General features: G+C 36.6%; 1 protein-coding gene across 2 annotated transcripts in view; it reads left to right on the forward strand.

The window, feature by feature from the left end:
* DPY19L1 (dpy-19 like C-mannosyltransferase 1) overlaps positions 1-17,356 on the forward strand; it is a 96,693-nt gene that overhangs the window by 30,439 nt on the left and 48,898 nt on the right. For both annotated transcript variants that reach the window (XM_059933620.1, XM_059933621.1), the window contains exon 7: positions 7,413-7,470. In XM_059933620.1, coding sequence (XP_059789603.1) covers positions 7,413-7,470 — 58 coding nt within the window. The remainder of the gene's footprint in view (positions 1-7,412; positions 7,471-17,356) is intronic.

The raw sequence follows: 17,356 nt of genomic DNA on the forward strand, positions 1-17,356 counted from the left end.
TTTATTTTTCCTCGGACTTTGTTCCACTGTCTTCTAAGATTCAATTTGGCTTTTCAAAATTAAGTTCTGTTTTGCCATCAATTCCTTTTGTACGTGGCTTTTTTTCCCTCTGGCAGCTTTTGGGTTCTTCTTTTTCATGTCTTAAATAAAGGTCATGATGTGGTAGATTTTGTTTCATTCTTTTCATTGGATAACCTGTGGGTTCTGTTCATTTGGACATGTGCATTCTTCTGTTCTGGGGAAAATTTTCTAGTATTATTCCTTGGATGACTTTCTCTTCTCCATTGTCTCTTTTTTTCTCAAAATCCTATTGTTTGGATATGGAACTCTTGGATTGAAATCTAATTTCTAGTTTTTTTCCCTCCCTTATTTTATCTGTTATACTTTATTGTACTTTCTATGAGATTTCCAACTCTCCTAAAGAGTTTTGAGCTTGAAGTTTTCTTCTGCTTCTTGCATTGTCTCTTGCCTGCAGGTCCCCCTTCAATTTATATTTGTTTCTGTTTTTCACACTGAAAGCTTCCTCACAGCCTGGTGATGCTTAGCTTGACATTTATTTTTAAGAACGAGGTAGCTTGTAAAAGCCGGTTAGAAGGGTGTAAGGTGGATGGGACTTATTGACTAGTGGCTTTTATTATAGAATGAACAGGTCGGGATCATCTTGTAGCTTCTTCATTTACCAGCCTCAGAAGTCTCTGTATATGGAGAGTGGAGGCACATTGGATTCTTAATCACTTCAGTGCAGAAGTGACACCAGGTACCAGTGACAATTGCCCACCCCCCACCTCTTGTGGACACTTATATGTGAGGGCTCGAGTGCACTCACCAAGGCAGGAAACAGTATGCCCCGTCTCTCTTTTCCATTCCCTTTATTGCATTAAGGGAGCTTTTTGAGGAGAACTTTTAAATGATTTTCTTTATGAAGGTCTCTACATTTCATGTTTGCTTTTCAGTATCTCTGTGACCACTCGGATCTGTCCCTGACTCTTCCTTCTCCTTTGAATATTTACCTTTCTCTACCTGTTTCTGCTAAATTCTTCGCTGCTTCTCAGCTTTTGTGAGAAAAGCCTGGCCACTCTTTTGTAGACATAGCTACTCATCAGAAAATGCCTTTTCTTCCACATGAGGAACTAACCACTCACAGAGTACAAAGAAAATCCAATTCTGGTTTTCTGTTTTTTCTCTATTATCTTTGGCCATTGGAGGTTCATAGTGGCTTCTTTTGATACCAGAATTTTTTTTAGAACTACTTTATTTCTAGATAGGTTCCAGAAGACTTGAGGGACTGGATGATTAGTCTGTATGTCAAACCTCCCTTTTAATTTTGCTTAATAACCCCCTTTCTATCCTGAAGTGAATAGTCATAATTAATATAACCAGTTTTCCAACTCTATCTTCTCATGATCCAACCCAAGTCACCTATGAAGTGACTCAGTGGTTTTTTTTTAGGCTCTGTGGCAGAATAGACTAACTTTTACATCAATTTCTTACTCCTTCCCCGCCCTCCACCTGTTTTAAGGAAAAGTTGAATTTCTTATTCTGTATGCTAATTTCACTTCCATTGTTTTATTTGACATTTTTTTTGTTCTTCATTAATAAATCAAGCATTTACTGTTTATGCAGGCTGGATTTTTGGTTAAAAACGTGTCCTAAGTAAGCTGTGAATTGAACCAGCTCAAACTTTTCCAGCTCCATGTTTTTTGGGTTTTTTTTGGGGGGGTTTTTGAATGTTCTGTTAACTTGGCCTGCTAGCACATCTTTAATCATTTGGTCTAACAGTTGTATATGAATATTTAAAAGATGTGTATTTCTCTTCAGCATGCCTAAATTGATGAAAGTTATTGGTTGAAAATATTGGTGTCTTTTCTACAAAATCTGCCCCCTTTTATGTCATTATCTCAGCAAATGACACTTTTTTTTCCATTTTTTTTTAAATTAAAAATTTTTGGCTGCGTTGGGTCTTCGTTGCTGTGTGCTGGCTTCCTCTAGCTGCGCAGGCTGGGGCTATTCTTCGTTGCGGTGCGTGGGCTTCTCATTGTGGTGGCTTCTCTTGTGGCGGAGCATGGGCTCTAGGCATGCAGGTTTCAGTAGTTGTGGCTTGTGGGCTCAGTAGTTGTGGCTGGGGGCTCTAGAGCACAGACTCAGTAGTTGTGACACATGGGCTTAGTTGCTCCACGTCATGTGGGATCTTCCCGGACCATGGATTGAACTCGTGTCCCCTGCATTGGCAGGCGGATTCTTAACCACTGCACCACCAGGGAGGTACCTCAGCAAATGACACTTAACCACACTGTTTGTTGCCCAAGTCTAACCCTGAGAAGATATCCATGACTATCCCCTTTAGTTACCTCTGAAATCCAAGTAGTCACAAAATCCCATTGGTTTCTTCCCTTCAGAATATCTCTGGCGTCCTTGCACTTCTTTCTTTGTACCCTATCACTCTGACTCCCTGGGACACCCTGGCATTCTCTGTCTCTCTGGGACATCCCAGCATCTCTCTTACTAGGACACCATGGTATTCTCTCTCCCTAGGACTGCCTCAGCTCTGCCATCAGTCCTGTCCCCCACAAGGCTATTTGCACACTGTGGGACTGTGACAAGGACAGTGCAACTGGAGCACAGATTTTGGGGAAGAAGGAAGAATAGTGAAAGACGTCTGGAAGTGTATGCAGGACCAGATCCCACATGGCATTTTAGACATGTTTAGGGGTTTGAATTTCCTCCTGAGACCAATGGGATGCCAATGAAGGATTGAGTGGATAGTGTTAGTGTGATCGTATTAATTTATTTTTAATGATGGCATGATGTAGAGAATACACTGTAGGAGGAGTGAGCCTGGATATAGTGAAGCTGTGCAAGAAGGTGCTGCCATTGTCCATGTGGAAGGGGATGGTGGCCTGAGCTAGTATAGTGGGGGTGGGATGGAGAGAAGCAGACAGACTCCAGGATATTTGGGAGGCAGAGTTCATGAGGCTTTGTGTTGAGTCTTTTTTTTTTTAAAATAATTTTAGGACAGCACAGGTTTGCACGTTGGTGTAATTTTCTCCGGTGGTGCTCAACAGAGGGTTAAGAAGCTAGGTGTGCCTGTGAGGAAGGAGAGAGCTGTGAATAGTGGGGAATGAGCTGGAGTGTTGGGAGATAACAGCGCTGAGGAGGGCAAGTGAAGAAATGAGCTGAGATGAGCAGGGTTTAATGAAGGGCTCAGGAGCAGTGTCTGGAAGTGACAATAGAGGTGGCTGCTGGCCTCACCTCCAGGTCTAGAGCCAATATAGGAGCATGACAGAGTGACTGTCACAGCAAGGTGAGGTTTCAAGGCAGGAGAAGGAAGCATCTGGGTAGAGGCGGAGGCTGATGGGGAAGGAAGTTTTTCACCGTGGAGTGGAGGTCCCAGTAGCAATGACGTGAGATGTTGTATGTTTGACCGCAAGGTTCCCCCAAAATGAACTCCAGCAGTCTTCTGATTGAATAGTTTTTATGTTTTCACTTACTCTTCAGATACCTTGTGAATCTCTGCCCTAGGAGAGGCTCAGTATTAGGCACTCCAACAGCTGCAGTGATGTATCGAAAGTTCACAATCTAGTAAATAAAATATTCTTTTTCTTGGCCCTGGCAGACAAAGAGTTAAATTAAAGGCATTAATGATTTGCTTATAACAGACTGGCAGGACCAAGCTGAGAACTTTTCTCAGCCTTCCTGTGTCTCATTCTCTTTCTCACCTTTACTTTCTCTTTCCTTAATGCTCCAAAGTATCCCTGCCTCTAAGTTTAAGGGAAGATGCTCAGCTCTCAGCCAGGCCTGGTGGGCTAGCAGGTGCTGAGGATTACATCTCAAACTTGAGACTGGAAATTCTCTTAATTGATTTCTTTCCAAAATATTCTCTCATATTCTCTTTCTTAAGCATTTACACAGCAAGAAGACTCACTCCAAGGGTAATTTAGTATCATTTTGAGTTAGTTATGACTACTTTCGTTTTCTCTTTGAACTTTGCGTGTTTCATCATTCTTTGGTAAATAGAGGTAAAAACCTCAGGGATTAACACAGCCTACCAAAATGTGATGATTGGTTTGAATCTGCTTCACTGAAAGGTTTGGGAAAGAAGAGAATTATAAAATTATTAAACGTTAGAACTGAAAATTATTTTTAAGATCTTTTACATTCTCACCCCCTTATTTTATATCTAAGGAAATCAAGGCTCAAACGATTAATGGGATGTATGAGTAAATGTGGTAAATGTTTGCCAAGCTCAGAATCCTTTCAAATTTGCACAGTAGGAGCTTTCATATTTTCTGACAGGTGGTGGTAATATTGCAGAAGAAACTTTTTTTTTTAACCACTAGGGAATGCTGAAATATCAACTGATCAACTGTAATGGAAAAAAAATCAATTTTAAGTGTTCTGATTACTGCATCTTTTCTGTTTAGCAAAATAAAATGACCTATGTGATAAGTCATTAAGGATCGGAGGGTAGGAAGGCAAATGCTGGGAACACTATTTTGGATTTATTGCAAGTCACATCATTTCCTAGTGATTGTAACTTAGAACATTCCTCGTAGATAAGCAAAGTTTATTCTCCCCTCCTGGCTATGCAGGGCCTGAATATAACAGAAAGTCTGCCTCCCTGCTTTATTAGTTAAGCAAAGCTGTCTATATAATCATGGAAGATGCTGTGCCATAACCTATAGTATATTATAACACTATATAATTTTGAGGTAAGGAAGACCTTCACAGACAAGACAGGAAATGCAGAAGAAATAAATTAAAATATTGACATTTTACTATGAAATTAACTACATAAAATTAAAAATTTTTTTCTGACAGAATACACTGTAAATTATATCAGATTTTGTCACACATGACAGTAAAAAATTTGTATCCCTAAGCTTTAAATAGGGAAACAGAGAATCCAATAGGAAAACAGACAAGAATGTGAAAATACAATTCACAGAAGAGTAAATGAAGAAAACAGAACAAAACAACCCACTAAAATGATGCTTTGTTGTAAAGCAACTATACTCCAATAAAAATTAATAAAAAAATTTTTAAAAAGTAAAATGATGCCTTGTACAAATAGCCAGGAAGAACAAATCAAAATAACAGGGAGAAAAAAATTTTCACCCTTCCTATGGGCAAAATGTAAAAGGATCTGGGCATATTGGGTGCTGTGTTATAGAGATACGGACCCCTCATACATTGGTGAGGGTGTGGACTGGAATGGCTTCTCTGGAAAGTTCACATTCTGACTTGGCAGTCTCACAAGTCTATTCAATAGAAATAAAGGCACCATTTTTTTTACATGTACAACGATGTTATTTTAACATTTAAAAAATTATAGCAAGGAATTGAAAAACATTTGTATGACCAATAACAGGAAAAGGGCTGAACAAATTGCAGTGTGTTTGTACTGTGCAATATTTGACATCTGTTACGATAAAAAGAATGCCTTGGGTTACAAGTATTGATTAGGAATAATCTTCATAATAGATTAATTAGAAAAGGAACATTTCTGAGGAATATTAATAGTACGATCACATTAAAATATATGTTTGTATGGTTATAGAGAAAAATTTGGAAGGATGGATACACACACAAATGTTTTTACTGATTATCTTAGGTGAATAGGCTTGGGGGAGGGTTGCTAGGAGGAAACCATTTTTTAAAATACATAGACCTCTGGACTTTTTGTCTTGTTAGAATATGTTCAAATTGTTAAAATATGTTTATCTATTTAATATCTAATATTTAAACATCTAATTATTTATTTAAGCCCGTAACTCATTCTTAAGCTTTCACTTGCACTGAGGGCTGGGGTTTGCCTATTTGCTGGTCTTTTGAAGTAGCCGTGCTGTGCCTCTGAGGAGAGAACTGACTTCCGCTTCCTGTCCTGTACTACCTTTTAGCTCCTTTATCTGTCCCTCTTACTTCTGTGATCCATCACTTCACTACTATCGGGCCAGTATGCTGTTTCTTTGCCCCTTTATATTTCATTTGTGCCAGTCCAGGTTAATAACCAGTGGAGTAAAATCACACAGTCCTACCATTAGTGTCTCTATGAATTTGTGATCTTGAACGTAAGTTGATCCCTTAAAGATGGGTCTACAGTCTTTCTGTTTTCCCTCCTTACCTCTCTCCTTAAATGCAAGTGGTATTTCAGACATCCCCTTCCCCCCTTTCCTCAAGCCTTTAGCCCTGCTACCTGTTCTCTTGAGCAGCAAGTGGCTCTGTGCCCTGACTCTAGGGAAAACGGCAACTCTGTAAACTCATTGCCACTAAACATGCAAACATCACCTTCCTCTTGGCTGACTGGCCCCATGTGCTGGGGATCCCAGCCCTTCCTTTCTCCTTCTGGGGGTGATGCAGAGGGTGTATGTTCTTGCTACATGGATTATCCCTGCCATCTCATATATCTCTTCTGTGTTTCCTCATTCATACATCCTGAAGAATAAATATAATGGCCTAGAATACCTATGTCTGATTCTTTGTTACTTCTCTGTGTTATACACATATTTGCTGGATGGATAGAAAGAAGGAAGGATATTTGGGCAAAATAACAAGAAAGCAGCATGAGCTAAAGAGAGTAAAAAGACCTCAGTAGTAGAGATGAAAGAAATGATGGAACAAACCTAAAAACAGCCTTACTTTCACCTGCCCAAATGCTTCTGGCCAGGGGAGGAGGAGAATGGGGATGTGTTTCACTCTTACCTGATCAAATGAAGGTTTAACTGTTAGGACTGCCAAACTATACCATTGTGGTTTCTTAGCTAGAGTTATAAGCCAGATTCTCATATTTTGATATTTGTGTTGTATTTCCCAATTTTTGGAAAACAAATGAATCATAAAACTTTATCTGTAAACTAGGTTTCCCAAGCATGTATGAAAGTAGCTTGGGTTTGGGAAATAGTGAATTAATTAAATCTTTAATGTGCTAACATGCTTTGTGAATTTCCAAGAGCAGGAGACAGTGTGATGACTTCCAGCTTTATGACCATTAAGCACTTTTCTGTACTTGCTCCCATCCCCTCTTCTGAATATATATTATACGCCAAGAAAAATACTTTGAGAAATGCTGAGGGACACAATATGTGTACTAAAGGATAAAAAAAAAAAGAAGAAAAAGAAAGGTCAGGTTGCATGATGCACAGTAACATGACTATTAAGAATTTTTTATTTCTTGTCAGTTTGTGTTTTTCTGTACATTTTGAAGATGGAAAATGATTTTTTAAAAAATAAAACTTGTTTTGACTAATGTTACCTTAGAGGAAATAAGCTGTTTTGTAAATAAGTGTAGTAGAGTTCTAGTGTGGCTAAAACTTTTTGTAGTACTGGCAGATTATCATGCTCTGTTATTTCAGGGTTTTATTAGGATTGACCTGCCTTCTGTTATTCAAGTTACATTTTCTTATTCTCTTTTCCAGCGGCAGTCGATTAGGAGGCCTGGTCACAGTGTTGTGCTTCTTTTTCAATCATGGAGAGGTAGGTAGTCAACAAATATTTTCAAAATCTTTAGGGAATTTTACTTCTAGAAATATGAGTTTCTTCTTTAGGTAGTCAGTCAAGTATTTTTTAAAATTTTAGATTTTACTAATAGAAATATAAATTTCTTCCTTAATTTCTTTTTTTTTAATAAGTTTTTAAATTTTTATTTATTTATTTTTATTTATTTATGGCTGTGTTGGGTCTTCGTTTCTGTGCGAGGGCTTCCTCTAATTGCGGCAAGGGCGGGGCCACTCTTCATCGCGGTGCATGGGCCTCTCACTATCGTGGCCTCTCTTGTTGCGGAGCACAGGCTCCAGACGCGCAGGCTCAGTAATTGTGGCTCACGGGCCCAGTCGCTCCGCGGCATGTGGGATCTTCCCAGACCAGGGCTCGAACCCGTGTCCCCTGCATTAGCAGGCAGATTCTCAACCACTGCGCCACCAGCGAAGCCCCAATTTCTTTAAATGTAATCTATAGTAGCATTCTTTAAATGTTTGATCTTATTTTGATTTATTTTTTTAAACCCTAGCACTTATCTTTAGTTAACTTTTCATGACCATTATATCTTTTATGTGATACATCTCTTAGTGGCATGAAGAAATAGTGGGTCTGTGTTAATTCTATATATAATTTAACACTGTGTTTTAACTATGATGCAAATAAGCCAGCCATGTATCCATTAACTTCCTGTGTTGGGGTAACTTTTTGATGTAGGAGCTATAGCGTATGTTTCTAGTTTAATGCATTTATATTAAACTTTAATATACTTTTGAGTATCCTTTGCAGAATATTTTATTGTATCTGTAAATTTTCACGTATCCAAGGGCTTTCCAAAGAGAACAGCATTGTAAAAAGCATAGACTCTGGATCCAGGTTACTGTGTTCAAATCCTGACTCTGCCATTTAGTGACTGAGTGACCTAGGCAAACCATTTAATCTCACCTTAGTTTCCTCTTTGTAAATGGGCATAATGATGTTATCCATTTCATGGGATTATTGGGGAGATAAAATGAGTTCATATGTGTAATGTGCCTAGAACAATGTTTGACACACAGTTACTGCTAAGTAATTATTAGTTTGCGTAATTGTTTATATTATTATTAGTAACTTATTTTAGATTAAATTTTAATGTAAGTTCAAGATGCCAGTGAAATCCTTCCACGAAATTAATTATAGTTGTAAGTGAATTTCTAGTAATATATCTCTGTCCAGTTTTCTTTCATGGTAAGTTTTGTATGAAGGGAAAGAAAAGAAAGGTCAGGTTGCTTTGTGTGAAGTAACTCATTCCTTTTATGTGTTTCTACACTAAGTGTCTACAGCATTTGAATATGCACATGTTACAAAGCTCTAAGAGTAGTCATGCAAAAACTTAACTGTAGACTCAAGGTTGAATTTTTTATTATTCAGTGAATTACTGATGGAAATTGAACTAACACATGCTTAGTATTTAGAATCACAGAAATTTAAAGCTTTATGGATTAGAGCATTTGACAAATGATTGCAATACTACATCAATTAATTGATTTGATCTGAGTTTTGAGCAAAGAAAAAAAGAATTATTTGGCTCTTTTTGACTGTGGATGCTGCTCAGTGCCGTGGTTGGACCATAAACCATTTGGAAGCACAGATCGGTGAGAATGACCTAAGAAACAGGAAATAACTGCTTAACAATGGAAGAAAGGAACATTGAGTGTTCACAGTGAGATGTTGAGAGGAAAGGGACTGTTGAAAATTTTGAAGCCAAGGCACAGTTTTAAATACTACTGTCTCTTAAACAGAAATACTCTCAGTGTAAATTAGAGGTTGTTAATTCCTGATCTTACATTTTTCTAATAATTTTGATACTCATGTAGCATGAACATCATTCTTGACAAAGTCTTTTCAGTTCTTAACAATGAAATTCAGACAATTCAGTTCATTTTTCAGGTTGATAGTTTGTTTTTTTTTTTGATGCTTTTCAGCTACTTGGTACACTGAAACATGCTTAGGGAACACTTTCCACTTAAGAAAAGGTAAACTAAATGAGATTAGAATTAGAATTGTGGTTTTACTGAATTAGTCAAGTAGATAATTGTACTTATATCAGTAACTATAGCTTTAGAGTAGAAAAGTAACCATTTTGAGTAATGACATATTAAAATTTAGAACATAAACTGCAGTTTTGGGTAAAATAATCGTGAGAACTCAAGTAACTAAAAACTATTTTATTATAATTTTATATTTATTTTGGTTTTCAGATTGTACGATTTTCAGACCCTTGTTTTCTTCTGATTTTTAAAAATGTTGCCTAAAGTACATAGTTTTTATAAGGCAGGGGAAGCATCTACTCTGATAGGTACCCATTCATGCATTTAGTGAACATTTCCAGAGAATCAGTGTTTGCCTCATTGGAATTTCTAGACAGTTTCTAATTGGTACCCTTCTTTCTTAGAAGAGTTATTTAAATCATGTGAGTGAGTGGTTTATGTGCCAAAAAATAGTTGTGAATTGTTACCTGCTTTTTTCTATTTCTATTATTTAATTTGCTCTGTACTTGAGTCTAAGATAGTATAAGATGTACTTTTTAAAATATTTTTTTCTCAGATGATTTTACAAGGGAAAGTATTTGCTTTAATAAAAGAACTGCAAATTATGTAGTGTAAATGGTTAATCAAATTATTTAAAACAAATTTAAAACCTTCAAATCTGAAAAATGTGAAAATACAATAAAAGAGCTATTAATTGCTCATAGTAATGAGCAATAATATTGAGGTTATATATTTCATAATAAAAATTATGCAGATGTTTTCACTTATTAAGCTTTTTATTAAATGTTGATTCTGTCCCTGTTGAGAATTATTGCTAAGATGAAAGCTAACAATTTTGTTTAGCTTTTAAATCATTTAGATGGGTACATTAAAAAAAAAAACCTAAATGCAATATTTTTCTGCAATTTTTGACTATTAATTTCTTTTCCTTCCTCCCTCCCTCCCTTCCTCCCTTCCTTGCTTTCCTTTCTAATGATGGTAAGGTTTTGGCCAGGATATTTATTCTGAGTCTTCTGTTTATTCAACTCAATTAAAACAACATATATTGAGGTCCTACTGTATGTCAGGACTTGTAGATGCTGGGGATGTGTCAGTTAGTAAAACAAAGACCCCTGTCCTTGTGGATAATCATGTGAAGGTGGGACAATCTTCTGCTTAAGGTGGGGGAGTACTGGTTTATTTGGGGAGAAGCAAGGAGGCCATTGTGGAAGAGCAGGGAGTGGAAGGGATAAGGCCAGACAGTGAAAGATGGGAGGTGGCGTGTGGAAGGAGCCGATTCTGTAGTCTTGTCAGTCATTGTAAAGTTCATTTGGAGCACATGGAAAGGCCATGGAGGGTTACCTGCAGAAGAGGGACATGATTTAAATATTTTTTACATTAATTTGGACAATAGTGTAAGTGCAAGATGTGTTATTTATTCAGGCTATTGAGTGGTGTGCCTATTTGTGAAACTTACATTAACTCCAAAAGTCCAAAAACAGAGAGTGTGCTAGTCTTAGCTAGAAATGAATCTGTTGATGTAGATTTGAAAACTAGCTTCTAATGTAGTAGAAAACTAGCCACAACATCTTTCGTGACCTGACCCTTTTTGCGTCTCACCACTCCAGGGCATTTTCTTTTTGCCTCAGTCCTGCTGTCCTTCCTTCCTCTAGTTCCCAGAAAGGACTGTTCCTTTTCCTTCCTCAGGGCCTTTGCACATGCTGTTTCCTAGCCCTGCATACTTCCCTCCCCCTGTATCTCCTAATCTGTGCCTAGTTAATTCTTAGTCATCTTTAATAACTGGACGTTTTAGTTTGGGTTTCAGTGGTGTTCTTCATTTCTTCCTGCAGATCTGGGTTTCCATCTGGTATAATTTCTCTTCAGTCTTATGAACTTTATTTAGCATTGTGGTGAAGATCTGCTGCCCATAAGTTCTCTTAGCTTTTGCCTTTCTAAAAACATCCTTATTTTGCCGGATAAGAATTCTGGATTGAAAGCTTTATCTTTCAGCACTTTAAGTGTCATTCTTTTGTATTCTGGCTTCCATTGTTGCATAAGTCATCTGTCACTCTTATTATTGTTGTCCTGAATGTAATGTGTATCTTCTGTGGTGGTTTGAAGCTTTTTTTTGTGTGTTTTTTTTTTTTTTGTCGTCGTCGTTTTTTTTAATTAATTAATTAATTAATTTTATTTTTGACTGCGTTGGGTCTTCGTTGCTGCGTGCAGGCTTTCTTTCTCTAGTTGCCGTGAGCAGGGGGCTACTCTTCATTGTGGTGCGTGGGCTTCTCATTGCGGTGGCTTCTCTTGTTGTGGAGCACGGGCTCCAGGTGCGCGGGCTTCAGTAGTTGTGGCTCGCGGGCTCTACAGCGCAGGCTCAGTAGTTGTGGCTCACAGGTTTAGCTGCTTCACGGCATGTGGGATCTTCCCTGACTAGGGATCGAATCTGTGTCCCCTGCATTGGCAAGTGGATTCTTAACCACTGTGCCACCAGGGAAGTCCCTAAAGCTTTGTTTTTATATTTGATTTTTATTGGTTTGATGGTGATGAACTTAAATTTGGTCTTTTTTGTATGTATCCTGCTTAAGTTTCACTGAACATCATTGTTCCATGGGTTTTTTTTTTTTTTAAATCAGTTTTTGGAAACCTTTTAGCAAATATCTTTTCTTCAAATATTTTGTCTTCCCCAATCTCTCTCATATTGTCTTCGAGGATTCTAATTCCATGTATGTTCAACTTTTGATGTTATCCCACAGCTTTTTGATACTCTCTTCATCTTTTTTTTTTTTTTAATTTATTTATGGCTGTGTTCGGTCTTCGTTTCTGTGCAAGAGCTTTCTCCAGTTGTGGCAAGCGGGGGCCACTCTTCATTGCGGTGTGCAGGCCTCTCACTATCGCAGCCTCTCTTGTTGCGGAGAACAGGCTCCAGATGCGCAGGCTCAGTAATTGTGGCTCACGGGCCCAGTTGCTCCGCGGCATGTGGGATCTTCCCAGACCAGGGCTCAAACCCGTGTCCCCTGCATTGGCAGGCAGATTCTCAACCACTGCGCCACCAGGGAAGCCCCATCTTTTTTTTTTAATTTTCATTTTTTTCTCTCTTTGTCTCTATTTGGATATATTATTTTGCCATATCCCTGAGTTCATTGGTATTTTATTCTGATATTCAGTCTGCTTTAATGCCCATCCAGTGACTTGTTTATTTTAGATATTATAAATTTCAATTTTAGAATTTCATTGTTTCCCTGAGCTTCCATTTCTCTATTGAAAATTCTTGTCTGTTTACCCATTCTGTCCATCTTTTTCTGTAAATTTTTAAACCTAATTATTATAGTTATTTAACGTCCTTGTCTGCTAATTCCAACATTCACGTTATCTGTGGATTTAACTAGAATTTACCTTTTGATTGTGGGTTATATTTTTGTATTTTGCATGTCTCATAGATTTCTCTTTTATGCAAGACATTTTGTATAAAAGAATGATAAAGCCTGAACTAGATAATTGTTTTTGCTTGTTTTTTTCCCAGAGAGGGATTATCTTTTCCTGTGTCAGGCATGTAGGGTAAGGGCCTGAGCAGTTTGATCCCACCATAAGTCTTGCTAAGCTGGGCAGGGCTGTGGTTTTAATTTGTTTTAGTTTACCTCCAGTTTCAAATGAATTAAGGAGATTTCTGCTCTGTGGCTCAATCTCCAGTTTCCCAGATGCTCAGCCCAGGGCATGATCTCTTTGATCTTAGCAGCAATTGAATTTGGAGGGGGTCAAGTTTTAGCTTTTTAGTTTCAGTCCATCACTGGATTCGACTTCAGCAAGTTCCTGGAAGCTAAGCACTGTGTGAGATTGTGACTTCTCTCTGCTTCCTCCCTGTTCCTCACTGCTTCTTCACCCCAATCTGAATATCCAATTAACTTAGTACTGTTTGTTGAAAAGACCATTCTTTTCCCATTGAATTGTAGTGGTGCTTTTGTCATTAATCAAGTAACTGTATATTTGTACATTTGTTTTTAGACTCTCAAATCTGTTCCATTTTTCTATTTATCTTTAAGCCAGTATCACACTATCTTAAATATCGTAGCTTTAAAAGTTTGATATCTGGTAGTAAAAAGTCTCCAACTCTGTTCTCCAGTGTTGCTTTAGCTAGTCCAGGTTTTTGTATTTCCATATAAATTTTAGAATCAGCTTTCCATGATTCCTCCTTCCCCCAACAGATTTACAACCTGCTAGGACTTTAGTTATGATTGCCTTGATCTCTAGATCAATTTAGGGAGAAGTGACATTCTAAATATATCAGATCTCCCATCTATAAACATAGGTATTCTTTCATTTATATCAGTCTTCTTCAATTTCTTTCAGCAATGTTTTATGTCTTGCAAATTTTTTGTTAGATTAATTCCTAACAAATGTGTGTGTGTGTGTGTGTGTGTGTGTGTATTTTGGGGGGGGGAGGGGTACTATTCTCTGCCCTTTTGATATGTCCTCAGTGTTCTTTCAACACTTACTTTCTTGCACAAAAAGGTGTTTCAAGATCACCTCGTACTGTCTTGCCCCCAGATGTGGAATCAGCTATTTTCCAAGGAATCTTGGATCCTGTTAGTGGAAAATGGTAACTAGAGACCACAAGTGGGGTGCTTGATATGCTTATTACTGCTTGGATGTAATCACTTTTAGCTCCTTAATTCATACTGATTCCTCCAATAATTCTAATCTAGTAATCTAGTAGTATAAACCCTGCCTTCTCCCATTCCATATTTGTATCTCCTCCCTCCCCACAATCTAAATGTATTTACTTACTTGCTTTATTCTATAATATACACAAAATCGTTTTAGAATTAGTACACTATGATTACCAATAACAAACCTACTAAGTAAGGTTTAAGATTTCTTTGCTGTTCTTTTTTTTCCTAAGATTATATTCTACTAAGGGGGTACAGAGTTCAAAAGTAAAACAGCTCAAAATATACCTAGATTATTTTTGCTTCTCTGTTATGTTACCATTTAATACAGTTAGAATCATTTGTTTGTTTATGTTTATACTGCCTTTGTATCTTGACAAATACCTTCAGAAATACTGTATACAGAATTCTAATTATGTTGATAACCTTGAGAAGTTTAGTTTACAACCACATGGTAAAGGTGGTAGAGTTGATATTGATAACATCTTGTCAGCTTTTTATATTTTAAATAAGTAAGGAATGGTCAGGTTGCGTCATTGCTATAAAGGATAGAGTCATGAAGATGTAATTTATTGCTTATCCAACAAAGCTGACTGATTTCACAGAAGTTCTATGCAAACTTTATGGTAGGATATGGTGATATCCTAGAAGTTCAGAGACAAGAAAGGTAAATGTTTCTTTTCATAGAACCAGTAGAAATTCTTTATTAAGATGGTAAAGCTTAATAATAGCAATTATACATCACTGAAACATTAATTTTCGTGTGAGCCAAAATTGTATTACATATTCAAATTGTAACTGACTGGTTATTTGGGCAGCATGTCAGTACATGGTACAGAAAGAGACAGACTCCAAGAAAGCTACCTGACTTATTATCAAGGTGCAGTCCCGTCAGCCTCACAAAGCCCATGCCAAGCTAAGGGTCTACCTAAACAATGGGACTGCTCTAAGTAACATCAGATAGAAGATGTTCAAACGATAGCTGTTGCACCTAGCATTATTATGGTTGATATCTGGATAGTTGAATCCTTAAACCTGCACCATTCTCAGAAGAAGAGTAGCCAAACCCATGGTGGTCAGAAATCTTTTTTGGAATCGCTTGTAAGTATAGTGTTCAAAGCAATATTATAGCTAACATAGCAGTGCAGCAGTCAGAGGTGGGATAATTTGTTTTAAACCCAAACATTATACCAACAAGTTACAATTGATCCTACAAAGATTAACTCTAGTTAAAACTCTTGAACAAGCCTTAAACATGATCTGTTTGATACTAACTATAACTTATAATTGACTAGTCAGTTCTATTCCTATTTTTAAACTGTGAAGAGAAATCAATTAGATTATGCTAGATCTCTAATAGAATAAGTAAACTATTTGAAAGTAGAGGTTGAAAAATGAAGCTGTTTATTGCTAAAATTCTTCATTTTTGTTTCTTGAGTACATGATTAAAAAATTCAGCCTTCACCAAGCAGAAAATAGATTAAAAGCCTGTTGTCATCAATATCTAGGCAGTGTTATGTTGCAGTATTATTCAGTGCTATGAAATGTGTGCTAAAAATTATTTAGTGGATGATGACAGTTAAAACAGTGTAAGATTTTTTATTGAGTTTACTTTCACAATTAAAGGATTTCTTATTCTTTGTCAGAGTATAGAATACATTTGTGTAACCCTTTTTGAAGCAGTTCACATGTGTATATTTCCTCCTTTCATTCTTACATTTGAACCTATAAAGAGAACTATAGAGAGAACTATAGATTTTTATTTTCTATTTAAAATTATAGTTAAATAAAAAATATTTATTTGTTGAAACTTAAGGTATGATTAAAACAAATCTGTTTACTATTCTCATATTATATGGTGTCATCTGGAGCAGCAATTATGTTAGTACCAGATCTAGTAAAGCACCCTGTGTTATTGGAGAAACAATAAGAAGCACTTTCACATATATATGAATTCATTCACTCTTAACTTTTTAGAAGGAGAAAACCTTGCTCTTTGTTACCAATTTATAAGTGAGCCTTCTTATCCTTACTTTACAGAGGATGTAATCAAGTTTTAGCAAACTGTGACTCCTGCTATTAAGAGAAATGAATTTCTAAGGGATGACAACATAGTTGTATTTGGTAACAAAATAAATATGGGTGAACAGTCTGTATGAAGAAAGTTTTCAAATTGTGTATTACATAGTTTAAATATTTTCTTATTGGTTTTTGCATAGAGATTGGTAGCCTTATAAATTTTAGTTGTATATCTCTACTGTCAATCATACTGAAATCTCTAGTTAATCTAATAAACTAACAGATTTTTAAATTTGCATTTCAGTGACAACAAATATACATTTTTAAAGACTTTTTCAATCTTTTCATATTCTCTTGTATGTACAGTTCATTTATAAATAGATATTTATGTTAATTTCATAGAGAATGGTGAGTTTTGGTTAAAAAAGAGGAATAAATTGGCTCAAACTTTCTATAGCAGTAGAAGAAATATCTAATAGTCTGAGGTAGAGCTAAAATAAAGGAAAGACTTATTTCCACTGTGGTCTTTGTAATACTATATAGTCTCTAAAGTAGCCCTGCTTGACGTGAAAGATGTAATGATTTCTTCTAGTGTGACTAGCTTAGTAGTAGTAATATCAAATTGTTCACATTTAATCCAGTGCAGTTTTCTTTAAATTGAAAGATGGACTTATTAATATATTTAGTATATATGCAGAAACATGATGGAGTCTAAAACTGGGATACTGCATTATTTAATTAAGTCTAAAGTAAGCTTTTCAGAAAGGTTGCTACTTAACTATTTTAGGACTTTTGTTATCTTATTTGATCCCCAGTGCCGCTTTTAAATATTTTGCAGCCCAGGGTGGCTTGGTCAAAGAAGAAGTAAAAACAAAAATGGAGTGCTCCTTTTAAGCAGCATTGTCAATAAAAATACTAACAGTGATGACCACAGGGAGTTTTGAAATATTGGTTATGGATAGTTTTGCTGAAATTCATGGGAAAGAAGACAAACTATAGTTCATTTTCAAAACCAATTCAAATGTAGTGTTTTTACTTTTGGCAGAACATTTTCTTGCTGGTGCTTTCCCTACTTTCCTTTTAGGCTACAGTTGAAGTTTTTTAGGACTTCGTTGTTGACAATTCATGATGTTACTGTTGCTCAAGATCTTATGCCGTGTGTATCTTCCAGTTTTGCTCTTGGTAGAAAAGTTA

The sequence above is a fragment of the Balaenoptera ricei genome, chromosome 9 (assembly GCF_028023285.1).
Source record: "Balaenoptera ricei isolate mBalRic1 chromosome 9, mBalRic1.hap2, whole genome shotgun sequence".
Taxonomy (NCBI): Eukaryota; Metazoa; Chordata; class Mammalia; order Artiodactyla; family Balaenopteridae; genus Balaenoptera; species Balaenoptera ricei.